The following is a 20,798-nucleotide window of genomic DNA, read 5'->3' as shown; positions in this document are numbered from 1 at the left end:
GCAAGCCCCTTCGCCACGACAAGGCAGTAATCCATGAAGGGGAAAATAGCACTACTATGTACTATTCTATTCTATTCTATTCTATTATTCTACTCTACTCTACCCTACCCTACCCTACCCTACCCTACCCTACCCTACCCTACTTCATTTTTTTAAAGTTTAGGCTACCCACCTCACTATAAAGGGGCTCTGGGTGGCTTACAAGATAAAAACAACAATATCAAACATTAAATATTAAAATGATAAAATTAATATTAAAATGAGCAAAAATCAACTAAGGAGGAATAGAATGGGTTGGAGCTGCTGTCAGAAAGACTAGATTGGCAGGAACACATGACAGCTCTAAACGAGGATCGATAATGCTAGTGCCTATTATTTTTATAATGTATAATGTTTACTAATCTGTTTCCTTTAGTGCATTTGTCCAGAACTTCCAAACTTTGTACAAATTTTCTTCCTAATTACCAACTGCCACTATATTGAGCAATCTGAGTATATTGTAGCATGTACTTCGTTCACTGTATGCTATATGGTACATAGAAGGCTTATGCAACAAGTTACAATACCATTTTAATGCTCTTGCAGCATTCTGAAAGGCTCCACTTAAAATAGGATTTTATAATTCTTAGTTAATGACAACTATACTGGTTCTATTGGCTATAGTGAGGGCCTGTCTAAAGCATTACTTTTGCTTTAAAACTCGTACTGATTATTTGAAAGATCAACTACACATATACAATTTTGTTACAACAATTTGAAATGTGATCCTGTTATGGCCAGCCACTTAAAAAAATGCTAAATAAATCTAATAGGCACATGCTCTTTTTGTACTCCTATTTTTGTGACACTTAAAAAAGTAATTAAGTCACCATAGTTTGTTAAATAGAAAATGTCCGATATTGCCCTGATGTTTTCTTCCAGTTAGGTTGCCTTAGAAACTGGCACCTGAGAATCAAAATGTACTGAAATAAAAATATACCTAGTCATATAAGTGACTCACTGCATGATTACACATGGTTCTGCTAGTGTTATAAATATTTATAGTTTAGAAATTAAAGCAAAAACTTCTTTAGAATATGCTTCATATGCTGCAAAATACTGCAAACAGTAAAGCCTTAAACAATAATAAAACAATACTTTTGGGTAGGGCTTTTTTTTCTCATAGAACGCTCAGAACGGCATTCTGGCACCTTTTTTTTAAAGAAAATAAAAGCTCCTTCTGAAAGCCTATTGCAGGGCTAGGCAATCTTGGCCCTTTTTATGACTCGTGGACTTCAACTCCCAGAAATCCTGAGCCAGCCATGCAAAAAAAGCTCCCTCTATTGGCGCCGCCCCTCCTGCACCCGCCAAGATGAGACTTCCGGCACCTTTTTTTTTTTTTTAGAAAAAAAGCACTGCTTTTGGGGAAAATTGTTTTAATAAGTATTAATTACCAATTTGTAATAAAATATGCAGCAACAAGTAAAAATTGACAAGTGAAGCATCTATAAAGGTGATGTCCCAAAAAATATTAATGTAACATAGTGTAGAGCAACAAGGCAAAAAAAAAATTCAAGCAGAAAATAATAGGAAAGGAAGAAAAGATTTGGACACCTTTATGGTTTTGCAGGAATGTAAATGGGAGGTTGGGGAAATAAAGCACAATTAGTCTTGCAAGATTCTGTTACAATAGTCTGTCTTAATAAATGTAATTGTCCCTTCCCTGGAGTCTGCTTCCTGGTCTGGTCTACATATGAGACTGATAAAAATAACATTTGATCCAGCCAATCAGTTGGAAAATCAAAACTGGAATAGATCCAGATTTATGAAATATTCTCACTGTTGAAGGAAAATTATAGCAACTCAAATGGATCAATATCATTGAAACTTTTATAGTTCTATTGCACCTTTTATGTAAATATGCTCTTCAGTTTTAGCCTGGGTCTTTTTTAATTTTTATAGTAATTGATATGCCATTTGGGGGGATATTTAAATTACTTTTATAGGAAAATGATGTTGTTGAATTATGAAGAAGGTCTTCGAGTGGTGATACACACATCCAATCTTATTGATGATGATTGGTACCAGAAAACACAAGGGTAAGAAAAAATTATAATTTGATATTTTGGCCCATGACTGCATGCCACGTTAATATCTTCACAACAATCACTGAGTTGCTTATTCTTAGAGGACACATTCTTGTTTATGTATTAGTTATTTCTTCCAGAGTTCAAGCAGTCTATGTAATATCACTTCTTCTAGTTTTTCCCACAAAAGCAATCCTATAACAACTGAAAGAGAGCAAGTGACCCAAAGTCACCTGGCGAGCTTTATTGCTGTGGGTGGATGTGTGTCTGGGTCTTCCTGGTCTTGCCCACAACCCCACATCTTAAATGCATTATCATACTGGATTTTACTGACTTAATTTGTGTGATTTCAAAATATATCAGCAAATTTTCTGGTCATGCAGATTTAAAAAGTATTTGTAATAAATCCTATTTTTTAATCAATTAAAGAATCATAAACAATAGTTAATAATGTTACCCAGAGAGATGCATTTCAAAATAAAAGGCCTTGAATGATATAGATGACTTCTGAAATTATAGCTAATTAAATTACTATATAATTTCCGGGGGGGGCAGGGTGTGTTCTATGAATTCTCTACAGCTCATAGAAAAATGCTGTGAATATATTCTCTTATAATTGATGTCTACGACTGTGAAGGCAGTGCTTTGCTCTATTTCTCATACCACTCAGAAAGATAAAGGGCCGTTTTATTCAGGATCAAGAGTATTTCCTGAATATAGAATGTTTGCTTTTAGAGGGGAAATGATAGAAAATATTTGGCTATTTTCTACATAATAGCTATTTGGCCATCTATATGCCCCATTTCATTCATCAGTATAAACAATATAATTCTAGAACTGCTTTAATATCCTAAGATTGACTTAATGAAAGTTGTTTGGGTCAGACTGTCCTGAACTTCTGTGTCTATGCATGCTTATCTTTTCTTGCTACAGAGATCAATTATGGATGAGGAAACTTTAAAAAAATATTATGCACTTTATTACTCTTGCCATGTTCTGTTTAATGATATTAGGAGGAAACCTGCGGTTTTATAAATCTTCATTCCCTCTTATTCTTCCTCTTTAACACTTACATGGGAGCTACACATTTACCGACTTCCTTTTCTTTCTCCACCCACTGACAGAATACTCAACATGGTGGGAAAAGTTTTATAACAAGACAAGATGTATATTTGCAAATAGGTTGAGGATCCATTAGGTTAACAGAAGCCATTTCCTTTATAGAACTGAAGGAAATAATGAACTACTTAATAATATTTCCTGTTAAGGTGTCTTTGAATATTTATACTTCCTTTTTTTACAATATAGGCATTCCTCACTTAACCTCCTCTATCAGGACCAGAATTTCGGTCGTTGTGCAAATGAGAGTTAAGCAGAATGTCACATGACTGGTTTGCTGATTGAGTGCAATCCTGGCACTCCCAGTTGTAGTTGCTAAGCAAATACACAGAGATTGTTAAGCAGATGGAGTCCCAGATAAGGACCACAGGATGGGAGGGGAACACCCTGGGAGGCTCCATTCAGGAACTGAAAATCCTCCTTACCAAAATCCAAGCAAGATTTTTAGCTCCTGAGAGAAGAGACACTTGCGTGGAGCCTGCACCAGGCCTCCTTCACTTACCTGAGGCATTCTGCACTCCTTACCTTACTGTGCTGCTATTCTGCTCTGGAGCTGAAAATCCTGCTTGGATTTCAGTTCCCTCTTGTCCCAAGGGGCTGGCTGAAAGAACTGCCTCCCTAAGGATGTCAGCTGTACATTGAAAGGAGCTATTACCATGGGGTGCAGATTTGAGGTCTGCTTCTGCCCTCTGATGTCAGTTTTTCTCTACATGTGGAAGGGAACTTCTTGGATGGGGTGGACGAATAGAGCTTAAATCATCAGGATCCGAGCTCCATTTCTTTTCAAGGAGAGAAGCAACCTAGAACTAAGGAGAAACTTCCTGACAGTTAGACCAATTAACCAGTGGAACAACCTGCCTCCAGAGGTGGTGAATGCTCCAACACTGGAGGTTTTTAAGAAGAGACTGGACAGCCATTTGCCTGAAATGGTATAGGGTTTCCTGCCTGAGCAGGGGGTTGGACTAGATAACCTCCAATGTCCCTTCCAACTTTATATATATTATTATTATTATCTGATTGAAGGAGTTCAGTTCCCCTCAGCAGGCAGCAATTTTAGCCAGCCCACAGAGATGAGAAGAAGTCCTCTTGGCAGGTGGCAGCAACTGGCAACCATTCCTACCAGCTTCCCCACAGACTTTCTGTGGAAGCTGTCAGAGAAGATTGCAAATGGTGATCACATGATCATGGGACATTGGCAATTAGCCAAAAGTGCAAACAGATTGCTAATCACCCAGATTGCTATCACATAGGGGGACCACATGACATGCGAGGGGAGCAGAAGGACATTTTACAATGGCCAGAAGGACTTTACAGGTCATAAAATACACTTTCTGAGGCCGTTGTAACTTCTAACAGTCATTAAAAGACTGCTTGTAAATCAAAGTCTGCTTGTATGGTTTCAAGACACAATAAAAGTTCATAACTCAAGTTTGATAGAATATGAAGGATGTCATAACTGAGTAACTTTGCTTTGCAAAAAACACAAAAGTTTTTAAATTACATACAATGCACTAGTTAATGCTATTTTATTGCTTTATCTTTTAATATTTTAGAATATGGTTAAGTCCTTTGTATCCAAGATTGCCTTCTGGGAGTGCTGAGTCTGATGGTGAATCTCATACAAATTTTAAGTCAGATCTAATAAGCTATCTGGTATCTTATAAGTCTGCTACTCTGATGGAATGGGTTGAAATAATTAAGCAACACGATCTTTCGGAGACAAGGTATATAATTCAATGTATGCTTATATTAAACAATTTCTCATAGTTCCAATTATACAGAAATCTCACAGTTTCATTATACAGGTAGTTACATAAAATAGTGTTTCAATATAAACAATTTTTAAACTATAAAATTGCATTCATTGAAATAGGTTACAGCATTGAAGATGCATTTTTGTAAGTTGATTACTAAAGGTAATGTCAGTATTTCTTTTGTAAACATTTTTTTCTTATGTTCAGTAATTTAAGATTCTGAGTAGAGGCTTTTTGTGAAGATGTGTCTAGGTTTTTTAATAAGCAGTAATGTAATTTGGGAAAACTATTTTAAAGTACACTGTATTATATGCAGTATAATTATGCTATAATATGTATTATAATACAATTTGGGAAAACACCAAATTTTGTGTGGTTATTTTTTATGCAGGGTATATCTTATTGGGTCAACTCCAGGTCGATACCAAGGTAATGCAAAAGAAAAATGGGGTCATCTTAAACTGAGAAAGGTACTAAATGTTTATGCCTGTTATCTTTCCTGTATTTCTGAGAAACATTTGTAGAATTATAAAGAGTTGGAATATTTCCAAGTAAATTTTTGTAAATTTATTTATTTATTTATATTTCATGTTTCTAAATTGCCCATCTAGACCGCCCATCTCCCTCAAGGAGGGAATTTGAGTGGTAAAGAAGTAATCTTATGAAGAGGTAATCTTATTACTCGTTATTGTTGAAAATTTTATTGCTAGCAGCTTTTCTAATAGATAACCTTCAGACTTTCTTTGAAAACTGTAAAGAGGATTCATCATCCACACGTAAACCCAGTTTGTTTCAGTGTTAGATATTTTGGACTCTCGAGTTACAAAAAATATACAGTTGTAAACAAAAATAAAAAGAATAACAACAAAAAGTAAAATAAAAGGGGAAAAGTATGAACCATCTAGGCATGTTACCTATATTTCAAGTTTTAAATATATGGAAATTTCAAATTAGAATAAAGCATATACTGTAAAATATAAATTCTGTGTCAAACTAAATATTGCATCATTTTTTATTAGTGAAAAAAGACTTTCAAAAATGGATTATACATTTTAAATTCAACCCTTAATAACTGCTTTTCCAATTTTTCAAAATAATTTTCTCAGCAGTGAACAGTTCCTCAAAAACAATCAAATTCTAACATTTCTTGAACATATGTCAACATAATATTAACATCTTTCATTATCTAGCTAGCTATACAAATATTGTTCCAAAGACACCTAATTTATAAGACCAAATCATATATATTAATGTTGCCACAAGTTTTATATACATCCTTTCAAATAAATTCTTCCGGAAATCCAATAAATTTGAAATGGAATCTGTTGGTGCTTGGTTTCAGAAATGGACTTCATCAGAAGATATAGCATCTCAGTTTTCTTTGAAGCAGTTGTATTTGGTCCATGTTGAGATATTAAAACATGACTGAGTTGATTATTTTGCACTGATGTTAATTAGGGAATACAGAAGTTCCATCTAAAGTTGAGAGAAATCATAAAATAATCATTACAGAGTAATTATTCTAAAAGAATTGTTCAAGATTTTATCCATACATTCCAATAAAACATCTCACCATTTATTTTTAACCTTGAATTCATTTATAATGTTAATTTTCCATGGGCATCAGAATCTGAGATACAACTGATATCAACCTGAATAATTGCTAAGACTTTAATTGAATTAAGTAACAATTTTTGGATGAATCACTAAAAATTGACACTTTATTAAACACTCATTCCATATAAATTTGGATTATCAGAATTGATTGATTGATTGATTGATAATCTGGTAAACTAAAATTCCAAAGGTAGTTTTAAACCCTTGTTGGCCTGCTTTCCAGAAATATTAAAAAGCTCCTGCTGGTCAGTCTACCATTGTTTTTACCACACTGCATACCATCTTGAATTGTTCCAATTAGGCAGTCCTGTATGGTTGTTATTGTTAGGTAACTCAGAAGTTTATGCCAAAAAAGTGTAATTGATTGCTGCAACAATTGGTGGTTTCAATTCATTGTCCTTCATTTTACAAAGGAATTAGAAACTTAGATTTTATGTAAAAATTGAATGCTGGTTTTCCCACTAGTACCAGTGAATATGTTAGCCTGAGTCTGCTATCATGCTGGCTCACTAAGAGTTAAAGCTCAACATATCTGGAAGATATTCAGGAAAGTAAGATTTCAGCACAAATGCCTACAATAATTGCAGTCTGCACCGTTGGATAAAATATTGAACATATGGAACTAATTAAAGAGCATTGTCTTCATAAATAATAATTTGTGTTTCATCTGCTACTTAATTGAATAATTGAATGTGCTAAAGTGTTAATATTTTATTGGTGTTGTTTGTTTTTTCCTCAAACAGCTTCTGAGGGAACATGCAACACAAATACCTGATCAAGATCTTTGGCCGATAATAGGACAGTTCTCAAGTATTGGATCAATGGGAATTGATCAGTCCAAATGGCTGTGTTCAGAATTTAGAGAAAGTTTGGGGAGTTTAGGAAGCAATTTGAAGACTCCTCCAAATGAAATTCCGATCCATCTGGTATTGGCTGCATGATACATATATACGTGGGGGTCTGGACATGTGAGAGAGTGTGTGTATTTATAGTCTTTATAAACGTTAGAATAGCAAGGCATCTGCTACTGGGACATTTATTTACAGAATATATTACCATTAAAAATGCACCTGCCCACACACACTGATATAGATATATAGATATATATATCTTCTAGAATCCAGTGTACAGAAAAATAATGAGGTTTAGGCCCTTCTATGCAATTTATATATAACCAGGTTTTCTTGAAAAATGAATGGATCAGAGGCCATGCTGCTACCATTGATTCTCCCTTAACCCCTCACCCAGAATGACTAGAAATTGCTGGTTTTGAATTATTTTCGCGGGGTTGATGGCCTTAAGGGCAGGGATTCAAAATGGGGGGGGGTCTTGTTCCCATCTCCACCCTTAAAACTGGGGGGAAATCCTAACATATGAAACCAGCTTCCTGAATGGTTGCTGTGGAGAGAGAAATGTATGAACAGCAAATAATGGCATTACAGAAATTTTTAAGAATATAGTCTGGGTCTGTTAGTTGTTCATCCTTACTATAAATACATTGTTCATCTCCACAAAATCTCGATTTTAGTTTTTTAAGCATTCAGATTTCAAAATGTTTATTTAACTCAACGAATCTTTGTCAAAGCAGGCACTGTGATTTAGCCATGATTTGAATAAACATACAAGTCTGTCCAGAAGCTAGTTTCTATGTTACAGATTTTTTTTTATTGTAACCGAATCTCAAGAAAACATAACGGATGAGTTTTCAGCAAACTAATAGTAGCATCAAACTTGATTGGTATATATTCACACTCTCTTACTTGGCAATATTTTGATGGTAAATTGTATAACATGGCTACTTATATCAGCCTGAAACAATCATGATGCAATTGTTATAACTACCTGGTATTACATTTGCTTTTATTTGTTTAGATTTACCCAAGTGTTGAAAATGTGAGACAGAGTTTAGAAGGTTATCCAGGTAAAATATATATTCCTGCCTTTGATAATAAAATTAGAAGGCCACATGTCAAAATTAAATACTTGACCTTTTCTTTTTCAGCTGGGGGTTCTCTTCCATATAGTATACAAACTGCACAAAAGCAGCTTTGGCTACACTCTTATTTCCAGTAAGTAAAATGCTATCTTTATGGTTAGTGTTTTAAAATAAAAAAGTAGTCAAACCTTAAAGACTTAACACTTACTGTGCCTTATGTTTGTAAAATGTTTTAGAAAGATAGTATTAGATTTGGCTTAGAATGTTCATCATAAAAATCCAAACAGAGATTATATAGAGTTTCAGATGTACTGTAATTATTAGCCTTTTAAAAATTACTTAGTTATATGCCAATTAACTGATTTTCCAAAAATGAAACCTAGTAGACATCTCATATTTCAAACCAACCCATAGTGGAAAAAAGTAATTATTTTTCTCTTGTGTACAGTAGTTTTGAAAATTCCCTCGTAAGCTTGTGAAAAGCTGCAAGTTGAATATAATTAATCTAGCCGTAGCAGGACAAAAAAATATGTCCAGAGATCAAATGCCAACATATACACATCAGTAAAAGTTACATTTTTTTCTTTTCCATATAAATCCCTATTGATTTCATATACATCCATTCATGTATATTATACTCCACAACATTTTGGTATGGATTTATGTTAAAGTATGAACAGTTAAACTGAGAAAGGAAAGCTAAAAAAATTTCTGTGTTCTTATTTAATCCTGGTCTATAATTACTGGAATTGTTGATTACAGTTTTGCATGTGATTGGTAAGGATATCTAAATCAGCCTTCCCCAAACTGGTTACTATTCCATGCCACAGAAAATTGACCCAAACTATAATTGAAATAGTATCTTGTCTTTTCTATCAATGTTGGAACATTTATTTGTATTACTTTAATACATCTATGTACCTGAAATCAACCAGATTCTTCAGATGTGTTATGTTTCCCATTATCCCCTGCCATCAGGAGTGAACCTTTTTAGTTAGGGTGGATAGAAGCTATTAACCATTATACTTTGAAGTCACCACATTAGAATATTTCAGGTAACATTCAATTCAAAAAAAGGAGGAATAAAATACTTACTATGGATATCACATCCTAGAAATTAGAATCTAAAAAATGTATTTTGTGGTTTAATCTGAAAGACTCATTTCTTTTGTTTTAACCCAAGCAAATGGTCAGCTGAAACTTCAGGTCGTAGTCATGCAATGCCACATATTAAAACTTACATGAGAGTATCCCAGGATTTCCAGAAGATTGCATGGTTTCTAGTGACAAGGTAATTCTTTTACAGATAGTCCTTGACTTATAATTGGGACTGCAATTTTCATCACTATGCAATGCAGTCATAAAGCAAGATGTCATGTAACTGCATCGCTTAGCAACCACAATACCAGCAATTCCTCTTGGCATCTGGTGTGGAGAATGTCGGACACAGTTCAGAGAACAATGCAAGAGGCCGGGGAAGGAAGGCTGACATAGTCAGCAGCTGGGTGCACCTCATCAGGTGAAGATCAGCTGGGCATAGTAGAGATTGCAGAATGCAGGGGGGGGGGACTGGGAATTTGCACTGAGGTGGCAGGCCATGATGTTGTTACTCAATAGAGGCTGCACAGAGACTGAAAGAGGCTTGGAGGCAGTGTCGCTAAAGGTCCCCGGCCTCTAATTCTACCCCAGCACTGCTGCCATCACCAACAAATGCCACTATGATGGAGGGAGTTGGAGCGCCCTTATGGTTGTAAGTGCAGGTAAACTGCCAAGCACCCAAATTTTGATCATATGACTGCTACAAAAAACATAATTTCAGACACAAGTTGTAAGTTCCTTAGTTCAGGGCTGAATAGTCTTTTAAGTCAAGGACTCCCTATGTTTTTTTTTCTATTCTTTTCTCTCCAAATTCTTGCATTCTGTGTATAAACAAAACTTTTTTTCTTCTCTTTCTTGTTTATGCCTGCTCAGTGCCAATCTTTCCAAGGCTGCTTGGGGAGCTTTTGAGAAAAATGGCACCCAGCTGATGATCCGATCGTATGAACTAGGAGTTTTGTTCCTGCCTTCAGAATTTGTAAGTTCATTCTAATCCTATACTGGGTTGCAATGAATGCAGATAGAGCCAGTTTGCTTTTTTATTCACTGCTCAAGAATGTCAGAAATGTATTTGCATAAGAAAGTAAAAAGAAAAGTATTTTTCTATGTGTAGCTCAGTTCTGAAGAAAATTATTAGTTACCCAATATTATATAGGCTCATTTAATGGCTGTATTAAATTGCAAAACTAAATTGTACTTTAATACTAGGAAAGGAGGCTTATCTGAATCACCAATTTGTTCATTACTCCCAGTCATTTAATCACTCTTCATCCTTTATTCAGCTGGATAATTTTTTTCTGGAGAGTGACTACACTTCAATCTTAAAGATAAATTGTGGGTGCTTTGAGGGCGGCATTCAAATGTCCAGTGATGTCATTGAAAACACAAGCTTTCAGCCTTTTATTTGGGAAGACAAATGTGGATGAGGCAAAAATGACTAAATGATATGCTGCAGAAATTTGCTTGCAAATTGATTATATAACCTGGGATGCTCTGGATGTAAAAATACTCCTAGTTGCATCTTCTTAACCAGTACCATATACTCAATCCAGTGCTGTCTCTATCCCTTCTCTTGGGAAATGTCATCAACTGGGATCATGGAAATGAATCTTTATATTTATCTTATGGACCTTTATACTTAATCCCAAGCAAAAATTTGATGCTTTTGAAAGGTTTTGGTTATAATTCCCAGAATTCCTTGATACTGGCTATAATGGTAGTGAATGTTACAAGCTGTGCTTAAAATGTCATAAGCAAGGCAGGTTGCCTTCCTTTCTTTAATCTTTTCAGTTCCTGGATGGAATGTAATATTCCATTTTTGCTTGATAGTTTTTCTTAATATGTACTTCTATTATTTGTGGGGTGAAACAGGGTCTTAGTATACTATATGCAAGTACAACATTGGATATTAAATATTATCTTTTGGTTATTTATTTAGAAAAGCATAAGACAACCACTCAGGTAAAGTAAGAAAAAAGTAAAAGCCATAAAATATAGTTTTTTAAAAACCCAAATTAACTACTAAAAACTAGTCAAATATGCAAGACCCATTATCCCAGACCTCAAGAGATAAGCTTTTTTAAATACAACCATCATGGGTATCAACTGTATCTCTGTTGAGATGATATTTCTTTTCCAAGAATTCAGTGTTTCCTTGTTGTTCTTGTTGTTGTTAGCTGCGAAGTCGTGTCCGACCCATCGCGACCCTATGGACAACATTCCTCCAGGCCTTCCTGTCCTCTACCATCTTCTGGAGTCCATTTAAGCTCACGCCTACTGCTTCAGTGACTCCATCCAGCCACCTCATTCTCTGTCGTCCCCTTCTTCTATTGCCCTCGATCTTTCCCAGTATTAGGCTCTTCTCCAGTGAGTCCTTCCTTCTCATTAGGTGGCCAAAGTATTTGAGTTTTAGCTTCAGGATCTGGCCTTCTAAAGAGCAGTCAGGATTGATCTCCTCTAGGACTGACCGGTTTGATCGCCTTGCAGTCCAAGGGACTCGCAGGAGTCTTCTCCAGCACCATAGTTCAAAGGCCTCAATTCTTTGGCGCTCAGTCTTTCTTATCGTCCAACTTTCACTGCCATACATTGCTACTGGGAAGACCATAGCCTTGACTATACGTACTTTTGTTGACAGGGTGATGTCTCTGCTTTTTAGTGTGCTGTCTAGATTTGCCATGGCTTTCCTCCCCAGGAGCATGCGTCTTTTAATTTTTTGGCTACAGTCCCCATCTGCAGTGATCTTGGAACCCAGGAAAATAAAATCTGTCACTACCTCCATTTCTTCCCCATCTATTTGCCAGGAATTGAGAGGGCCAGATGCCATGATCTTGGTTTTTTTAATGTTTAGTTTCAACCCAAGTTTTGCACTCTCCTTCTTCACCCGCAACAAGAGGCTCTTTAGTTCTTCTTCACTTTCTGCCATTAGAGTGGTATCATCTGCGTATCTTAGGTTGTTGATATTTCTTCCGGCAATCTTAATTCCAACTTTTGATTCATCTAGCCCTGCCTTTCTCATGATGTGCTCTGCATATAAGTTAAATAGGCAGGGCGACAGTATACAGCCTTGCCGGACTCCTTTCCCAATTTTGAACCAATCAGTGGTTCCATGTCCAGTTCTCACTGTTGCTTCTTGACCCGCATATAGGTTTCTCAAGAGACAAATAAGATGGTCTGGTACTCCCATCTCTTTAAGAACTTGCCACAGTTTGTTATGATCCACACAATCAAAGGCTTTAGCATAGTCAATGAAGCAGAAGTAGACGTTTTTCTGGAACTCCCTAGCTTTCTCCATGATCCAGCGTATGTTGGCAATTTGATCTCTAGTTCCTCTGCCTCTTCGAAATCCTGCTTGTACTTCTGGTAGTTCTCAATCCACATACTGCTGAAGTCTAGCTTGTAGGATTTTAAGCATGACTTTACTAGCATGAGAAATGAGTGCAATGGTGCGATAGTTTGAACATTCTTTGGCACTGCCTTTCTTTGGAATTGGAATGTAAACTGATCTTTTCCAATCCTGTGGCCACTGTTGAGTTTTCCAAATTTGCTGGCAAACTGCACTGTCTTTTAAGATTTTGAATAGCTCAGCTGGAATACTGTCACCTCCACTAGCCTTGTTGTTGCTCAGCTTTTCTAAGGCCCACTTCACTTCACATTCTAGGATGTCTGGCTCGAGGTCAGTGACCACCTCATTGTGATTATCAGGGACATTAAGCTCATTCTTGTATAGTTCTTCTGTGTAATTTTGCCACCTCTTCTTAATCTCTTCTGCCTCTGTTAGGTCCCTGCCATTTTGGTCCTTTATCATGCCCATTTTTGCATTAAAACGTTCCCTTCATCTCTCCAATTTTCTTGAAAAGATCTCTGGTCCTCCCTATTCTATTGTTTTCTTCTATTTCTTTGCACTGTTTATTTAAGAAGGCATTCTTATCTCTTCTAGCTATTCTCTGGAATTCTGCATTCAATTGGGCATATCTATGTTTTTCTCCCTTGCCTTTCGCTTCCCTCCTTTCCTTAGCTATTTGCAAAGCTTCCTCAGACAGCCATTTTGCTTTCTTGCATTTCTTTTTCTTTGGGATGGTTTTGGTTGCTACCTGTTGTACAATGTCGCGAACCTCTGTCCATAGTTCTTCAGGCACTCTGTCTATCAGATCTAATCCCTTAAATCTATTTGTCACCTCTACTGTATATTCAACAGGGATATGATTTAATTCATACCTGAGTGGCCTAGTGCTTTTCCCTACTTTCTTCAGTTTAAGCTTAAACTTTGCAAGGAGAAGCTCATGGTCTGAGCCACAGTCAGCTCCTGGTCTTGTTTTTACTGACTGTATAGAGCTTCTCCATCTTTGGCTGCAGAGCATATAGTCAATCTGATTTCTGTGTTGACCGTCTGGTGATGTCCATGTGTAGAGCCGTCTCTTCGGTTGTTGGAAAAGAGTGTTTGCTATGACCATTGTATTCTCTTGACAAAATTCTATCAGCCTGTGCCCTGCTTCATTTTGTACTCCAAGGCCAAACTTGCCTGTTATTCCAGTTATCTTTTGGCTTCCTACTTTAGCATTCCAATCCCCCATGATGATAAGGACATCATTTTTTGGTGTTAGTTCTATAAGGTGCTGTAGGGCTTCATAGAACCGGTCAATTTCATCCTCTTCAGCACTGGTGGTTGGGGCATAGACTTGGACTACTGTGATATTGAATGGTTTGCCTTGGATTCGAACTGAGATCATTCTGTCATTTTGAGGATTGTATCCCAGTATTGCTTTTCCTACTCTTTTATTGACTATGAAGGCTACTCCATTTCTTCTGAGGGATTCTTGCCCGCAGTAGTATACCTGATGGTCATCTGAATTAAATTCACCCATTCCTGTCCATTTTAGTTCGCTGATACCTAAGATGTCGATGTTCAGTCTTGTCATCTCTTGTTTGACCACGTCCAGCTTTCCTTGATTCATGGATCTTACATTCCAGGTTCCTATGGAGAAAAAATCTTTACAGCATCGGACTTTCCTTTCACCACCAGACACATCCACAGCTGAGCGTCCTTTAGGCTTTGGCCCAGTCGCTTCATTCTTTCTGGCGCTACTAGTACTAGCCCTCTGCTCTTCCCCAGTAGCATATTGGACGCCTTCCGACCTGAGGGGCTCATCTTCCAGCGTCATATCGTTTTGCCTTTTGGTACTGTCCATAGGGTTTTCATGGCAAAGATACTGGAGTGGGTTGCCATTTCCTTCTCCAGTGGATCACGTTTTGTCAGAACTCTCGGCTATGACCTGTCCGTCTTGGGTGGCCCTGCATGGCATAGCTCATAGCTTCATTGAATTACGCAAGCCCCTTCGCCACGACAAGGCAGTAATCCGTGAAGGGGAGTGTTTCCTTAGTGGTATTTTAAATGTGATATGCATCACCTCCAGTCTTGAAAACCACTCTATATTCGTGGTTTAATGGAATTAACCTCAATATGATGTAAGACAAGCATGTCAAACTCGCGATGTCACGTGATGTCGCACAACATATCAGCACTTTTTCCCCATTACCGGCAATGGGGTGGGTGCAGTTTCAGCGGCAGTTTGACATGCCTGATGTACAACATTTCTTCATTTCAAGTTAAGAAAGTTAAGTCGTTTTTTTGAGGTCTTGCTTAGTTTAAAGAAAATAATTACTGATTATTTTGATTATACATTAAGTTTGATTATACATTAATTATTTGATTATAGTTGCTATTTAGACAACCTTCCTAATAGACACACATTGGCAGCATGTTACTAACACCACGATATTACTGTATTTGTTTTTTAATTTTGGTTGAATGCAATACTTTTTTTTTAGGACTTGAATACAGGGTATTTCCAAGTAAAGGAAAACATGTTTTCTAATACACCAGTATTGTCATTTCCTGTCCCTTATGATCTGCCCCCTGAGAAGTATGAAAAAAAAGGTAAGGCATTCTCCTTCTATATATTTTTTTTCCTGCATGTAAGTAAAATTAATCATCTTGAATGAATGTAAAAACATTTAAAATAAAAAACATGCAGTCATCAATTACTGGGAAAAGAGAATTCAGAAAGGCTAAAACAGAGAAGTAGGTAGAATTTTGTTAAGAAATTCCTTAACACATTTCTTAACTACCATGTTTCCCTGAAAATAAGACCTGGTCTTATAATTTTTTTGCCTCCAAAAGAGGCACTAGGTGTTATTTGGGGGGGGGTGTCTTACCTTAGGACCACCACAGCCAGGCCTCCCACTCCCCAACACCTCTCGCACCACTGCTTGACTTCCTCAGCAGCCGCTTCCCGCCACTTGCAGCTGGTTGCTGTGTGGCACATTATGCCTTTGCTGCTACTCATGGCCAGAGACCGCATGGTGCTTCATGCTGTTGCTGCCACTTGCACCAAGAAGCCACATGGTGCTTTGGGCTGTTTCTGTTACTCGCGGCAGGATGTCGCATGATACTTCATGCCATTGTTGCCACTCACAGCAAGAAGCCGCATGGTGCTTTGGGCCATTTTCGCTGCTTATGGCAGGACGCAACAGGGTGCTTTACACTGTTGCTGCTGCTTGCGGCAAGAAGCCATGCAGCTCTTCAAGCCATTGCCACCGGTCGTGGCAGGAGACTATGTGGCGTCCTGCCACAAGCAACGGCAACAGCCTGAAGCGCCATGAGGCATCCTGCCGTGAGCAGTGGAAATGGCCCAAAGAGCCACATAGCATCCTGTCGCAAGCAGCAGAAACAGCCCGAAGCACCATGTGACATCCTGTTGCAAACAGTGGAAATGGCCCAAAGCAACATGTGGCGTTTTGCCAAGAGCAGCGAAAACAGCCCAAAGCAACATGCTGCGTTCTGTAACCCGGAAGCACTATGCAACTTCCTGCCACGAGCGGCGACACTGGCGTGACGAGCCACAGCTTTACAAGTGTCGGGGCGTGAGAGGCCTGGCTGTGGTGCTCCTACCAGTAAGGTAAGAGGATGCAGGGTGTGTGGGGCAGCTTCACCACCCCCACCCCAGCTTGATTTTTAGGTATGCACCTCGCCCCCAAAATAGGGCTTACTTTGGGGGAGGCTTATATTAGGCCCACCCACAAAAATCAAGCTAGGCCTTACTTTCGGGGAAACATGGTAGATATTCCATATATTAGCTGCTTAAATTACAATTGTTACAAGATTCCATTTTCAAACCCAGCTGAACCCTCAAACCTTTGCACATTATTACCTCTGTCAGTTGTTGTTACAAGCTTTTTGTAATAAGGATGAGATACAATTTGAATACAGAATACTGCTTCAAGGGTTAAGATTATCAGTGTTACAATTCATTTGTGCAATAGCATTACTATTGAACATACATTTCACTTGGACTAGAAAAATTAACAGTCAGCATCCTATTACTGCATTCAGTGCACAAATATGCTCTTGTTATTGAACTGCAGCTCCTCCTGTGTGTAACAAACAATAGGCTTATTTTGTATTTCCTTTCAAATTAAATGGGATTTTAAAATATTGTGTGCAATAGAATTGATGGACTTTAAAAACTAACACATGGAAATGGAAGATAGGATCTCTGGAAAGATTATTTTCAAAGGCTTTAATACATTTATTAGTATTCATCACATTTCTATTTTCTAATGAGCAAAGTCTAACACAGCAATCAAAGGTCACATTAATTTATCCTACGGCAGACTTTATTATTATTCTTTATATACCTCCATACAATTCAATCCCCCTCCAATCTCAACAGTTTAAAAATGAAAGTACAAAAACAGAAAAAAAGAAATTCCAAATATCCTGAACACAAACATGCAAATGAACAAAACAGGTGCTCAAAATATTATCCTGCCCAACCTAATGAAGCATGCACATCACTGCCTACAACACTGTATTTTGAACCAGTATAGATTTCCAGTCATCTTCAAGGACACTCCTATGTTGAGCACATTGATTAATGATGTGACTGAAGCATAACTGTTTGAAGGGAGTCCCAGTCCAGCAAAGGATGCACCTGTAAGTCTAGATGTACCTATGCAAAGGCCCTCTTCGTCACAGCTATCACCTACTATCTGTTGTTTGAGTATGAACTGTGAGTCCAGATGAACCCAGATTGCATGCCACTTTTGAAGTGCAACTCCATTTAAGACCAAATACAACCAAAGAACGTTCGATTCTGTACTTGCTTTTAGGGTAATTGTATATAACATTGCTCACTACTTAAAGATGGTTTTAAAAAGTTGGTGGTGTGTTATGAAGCAGTAAGTTTAAAAGCTAATTATATTTCAAATAAAAGTTTTTGATGAACATTTCCATAGTTTCAAAGTAGCAATACTGGATTATTTAAGACTAACTGGTTGCTTAGAAAATGGCTAGGCTTTAAGTGGTTAGCTTTAATATAAAGAATTGTAGGAACAGGAAATCTGATTTAATTTTTCTCAGTTCATTTTCATCTGTGGTACAAGTCTGTCCTGTTCTTTTGCTTTGCAGACCGCCCATGGATTTGGAATATTCCTTACACCAAAGCTCCTGATACACATGGCAATATGTGGGTTCCTAAGTGAATAGTTTAAAGTAATTCTGAATCTTTATTCGGAATCATTTGAATACCTGTCAGATTTTATGCTTTATATCTGTACATTTTATTATATATCTGTACACTTAAAAAATTGTTTGAATAAAATAAAAATAAGCGACTGGATTATTAACAGCATTTATGAAAAAATAACTGCTTTGAAGATTAGCAGTTGTAAATCTCATGATCAATCATACTTTTGAAATTACATGTATGCAGATGGTCCTTGTTTAGTGACCATAATTGGGGCTACCAACTCAGTCATTAAGCAAAGTGGTCACTAAATGAAATAGCTAATATTCTTATGATCTTACTTCATCTTTCCTTTGCTTACAGACCTGACAAGTCATAAATATGAGAATTGATCATAAAGGTTTTTTTTATTACTAATAGAACATTTTTCATCACTGCTGTAACTGAACGGTTACTTAAATGAGGCAATTGCTAAACAAGGTCTACCTGTAAATTAGAAAATTTTGAAACAGCCATGTCAGATAGTTGTCTTTTTTAGCCAGAATATCTTTAATCCTTTTGGGGAGTTTTGTGAAATTCTGAATGTGATAAAAGAGAAAGTTTACAGAAAATTGAAATAAAAGTATCCAGCTGTGTTAGCAATAAAAATGAAATTATATATATATTTGCAAATATTAGTCTGATGTTTTTGTATAATTTCTGAAGAGCTGTCTTTACTTTGCCTTTATTTATCTTTCTCCAAGACTGTAAATTGTTATAAGCATATAGTATAAAACATAATTTGGTGCTGTTGCAATGATATATCAGACATTTTAATTAGAAAACAAAAACTTACTTCACAGAAAGATTTTTGAAATCATGTATATTTCATATTCCTTTACTAGCCCCCTATAGATTCTCAAAAATTCAATATTTATTTATATAACATATTTATTGTGAGCCAAAAACATGAGTCTGGGCAGTATACAACAGAGAATTTTTAAAAAAACAGTAAATATATAAAGCCATAATTAAAACTATCATGAGCAAAGATGATGATGTTATCCTGCCATAATAACCAGAATTTTCCTGGGAATTCCAGGCCTGATGGGGATTCCAGTTCTTTCTACAATTGATAAGAATGTTGTCAAGCAATAACATTCGATTTCAGATTCCAGCTTCCTTCGAGCAAGCATTTGCCGGTGTATTAGGCTAATAAAGGACTTTTAAGGTAAACAATGCCTCAGAGTCACTTGAAAAGCTCATACATCCAAAACGACCAAATGTCATTGGTTATACAGATATAAAACTAATACTTTCATTTTACTTTTTTATTGCTTATAAAACTGAATTGTTGGTTTCCTTTCAAGGGCTGCATTTCTTAAAGAACTTAAACTTTATCACTGGAAAATATAAGTGTGTTTTCACCCCAATTCTAACTCCTGGTTACTCACAATGATTGATTCCAAATGTGCTATGTTTAGCGTTGAATTGTATCAGACATATTTAACCATGATGGGTTGTAATGCATGAATAAGACATCCTCTATCTGAAGCAAATGAAAGCCATAATCAAAAGGGCTTTCATATTAAGAAATATTTTTGAAGCTACATATGTGGGGCAACAAACTAATTTTAAGAAGACTGCAACTAATTTGCTGTTAGAAATGAAAATATCATTGTGCCTTGTTCCAAATGTGCTTTCCAAAAGGCAACTGGACTTTCTTGGTTTACCTTTTTTAAAAAAACATTTTGTTTCTCATCCAAGAAGTTTCTTCAGTTACTCAGAAGTGAAGAAGCTTCTTGGCTCAGAAGCAATTTAAAAAAAAACAATAACCCAAAAAAGTCCAGTTGCCTTTGGGTAAATCACCTTTGGGACAATCATGATCTGGATGACTGAGAATCTCCATAGACATCACTGTGTCTTCTATATTCTGGTTATACTATAGTTAATTGAGTATAAAATGAAAATAGTGTAGGTAACATGCACGTTTGCTATATCAGGAAAATAGTAAAGCCTTCACATAGGTTTATGATGTATAATGTATTAAGGTATAAAGTGTGCGTCATAAATTGCTGGTAATTTGTGAAAACAACTTTTTCCTGCAATGACAGTATTTAAAGTTTTGTATAAAAAGTTGGAAAAAAAGCAAAGTGATAAGACCTGGGTGAAATTTGCTTTTGATTTCTTGGCTATGCATCTCCCAAGTTCAAAATGCATGTTCTTTTTTAAATCATCAAACATATGGGGGGGGAATCAAGCAGTTTTTCCCACAAGCACACTAGGGGCATTTTACTTATTTTTAAATATAATATGTGGTAAATATTGTCTATTGGATGATAAGATAACACATAGCGTGGCGAACTAATACCTACTCATTTTGTACTCCCTATGGAAAATAAAAAATCAAGGATTACTTGATGCTTTGTATCACAGTATGTATATTCATAACAATGCAGAATAAAAACCTTGAATGTTTTGTTACAAGGTCAGAATACCTGAATGTAATTGATTAGCATTGTGTCCATAAAGTTGGTGTCAACTTTAAGCAAACACACAGATTTTCTCCATGATGATCTGTTCCTTACTTGGTATATTTTAATATTCATATGTTTGTGAATTAGGGAGAAAAGCCAATAATGGAGCAAGAAACATTCAAATCACTGGGATTACTCATGAGTACATTACATAATTGATTCAAGATGTT

At 36.5% G+C, this 20,798-nt stretch overlaps 1 protein-coding gene across 4 annotated transcripts in view; it reads left to right on the top strand.

Annotated features, from left to right (window-relative positions):
* The window catches only part of TDP1 (tyrosyl-DNA phosphodiesterase 1), a 31,220-nt gene extending 10,667 nt beyond the window's left edge, over nt 1-20,553 (top strand). The window contains exons 6-15 of one of the 4 annotated variants that reach the window (XM_083350215.1): nt 1,986-2,078; nt 4,739-4,909; nt 5,331-5,409; nt 7,300-7,482; nt 8,429-8,477; nt 8,559-8,625; nt 9,676-9,783; nt 10,464-10,566; nt 15,414-15,522; nt 18,055-20,553. In XM_083350215.1, the coding sequence (XP_083206341.1) occupies nt 1,986-2,078; nt 4,739-4,909; nt 5,331-5,409; nt 7,300-7,482; nt 8,429-8,477; nt 8,559-8,625; nt 9,676-9,783; nt 10,464-10,566; nt 15,414-15,522; nt 18,055-18,128 (1,036 nt within the window). In that variant the 3' untranslated portion in view covers nt 18,129-20,553. Of the gene's footprint in view, nt 1-1,985; nt 2,079-4,738; nt 4,910-5,330; nt 5,410-7,299; nt 7,483-8,428; nt 8,626-9,675; nt 9,784-10,463; nt 10,567-15,413; nt 15,523-18,054 lie in introns of all 4 variants that reach the window. The other 3 variants (XM_083350217.1, XM_083350214.1, XM_083350216.1) reach the window with 3 other exon arrangements.
* Nucleotides 20,554-20,798: the final 245 nt, after the last annotated feature.

This window comes from Vipera ursinii (assembly GCF_947247035.1).
Source record: "Vipera ursinii genome assembly, chromosome: 1".
Classification (NCBI taxonomy): domain Eukaryota; kingdom Metazoa; phylum Chordata; class Lepidosauria; order Squamata; family Viperidae; genus Vipera; species Vipera ursinii.
The sequence above is the reverse complement of the archived record's forward strand: the minus strand, read 5'-3'. Positions and strand labels throughout refer to the sequence as shown.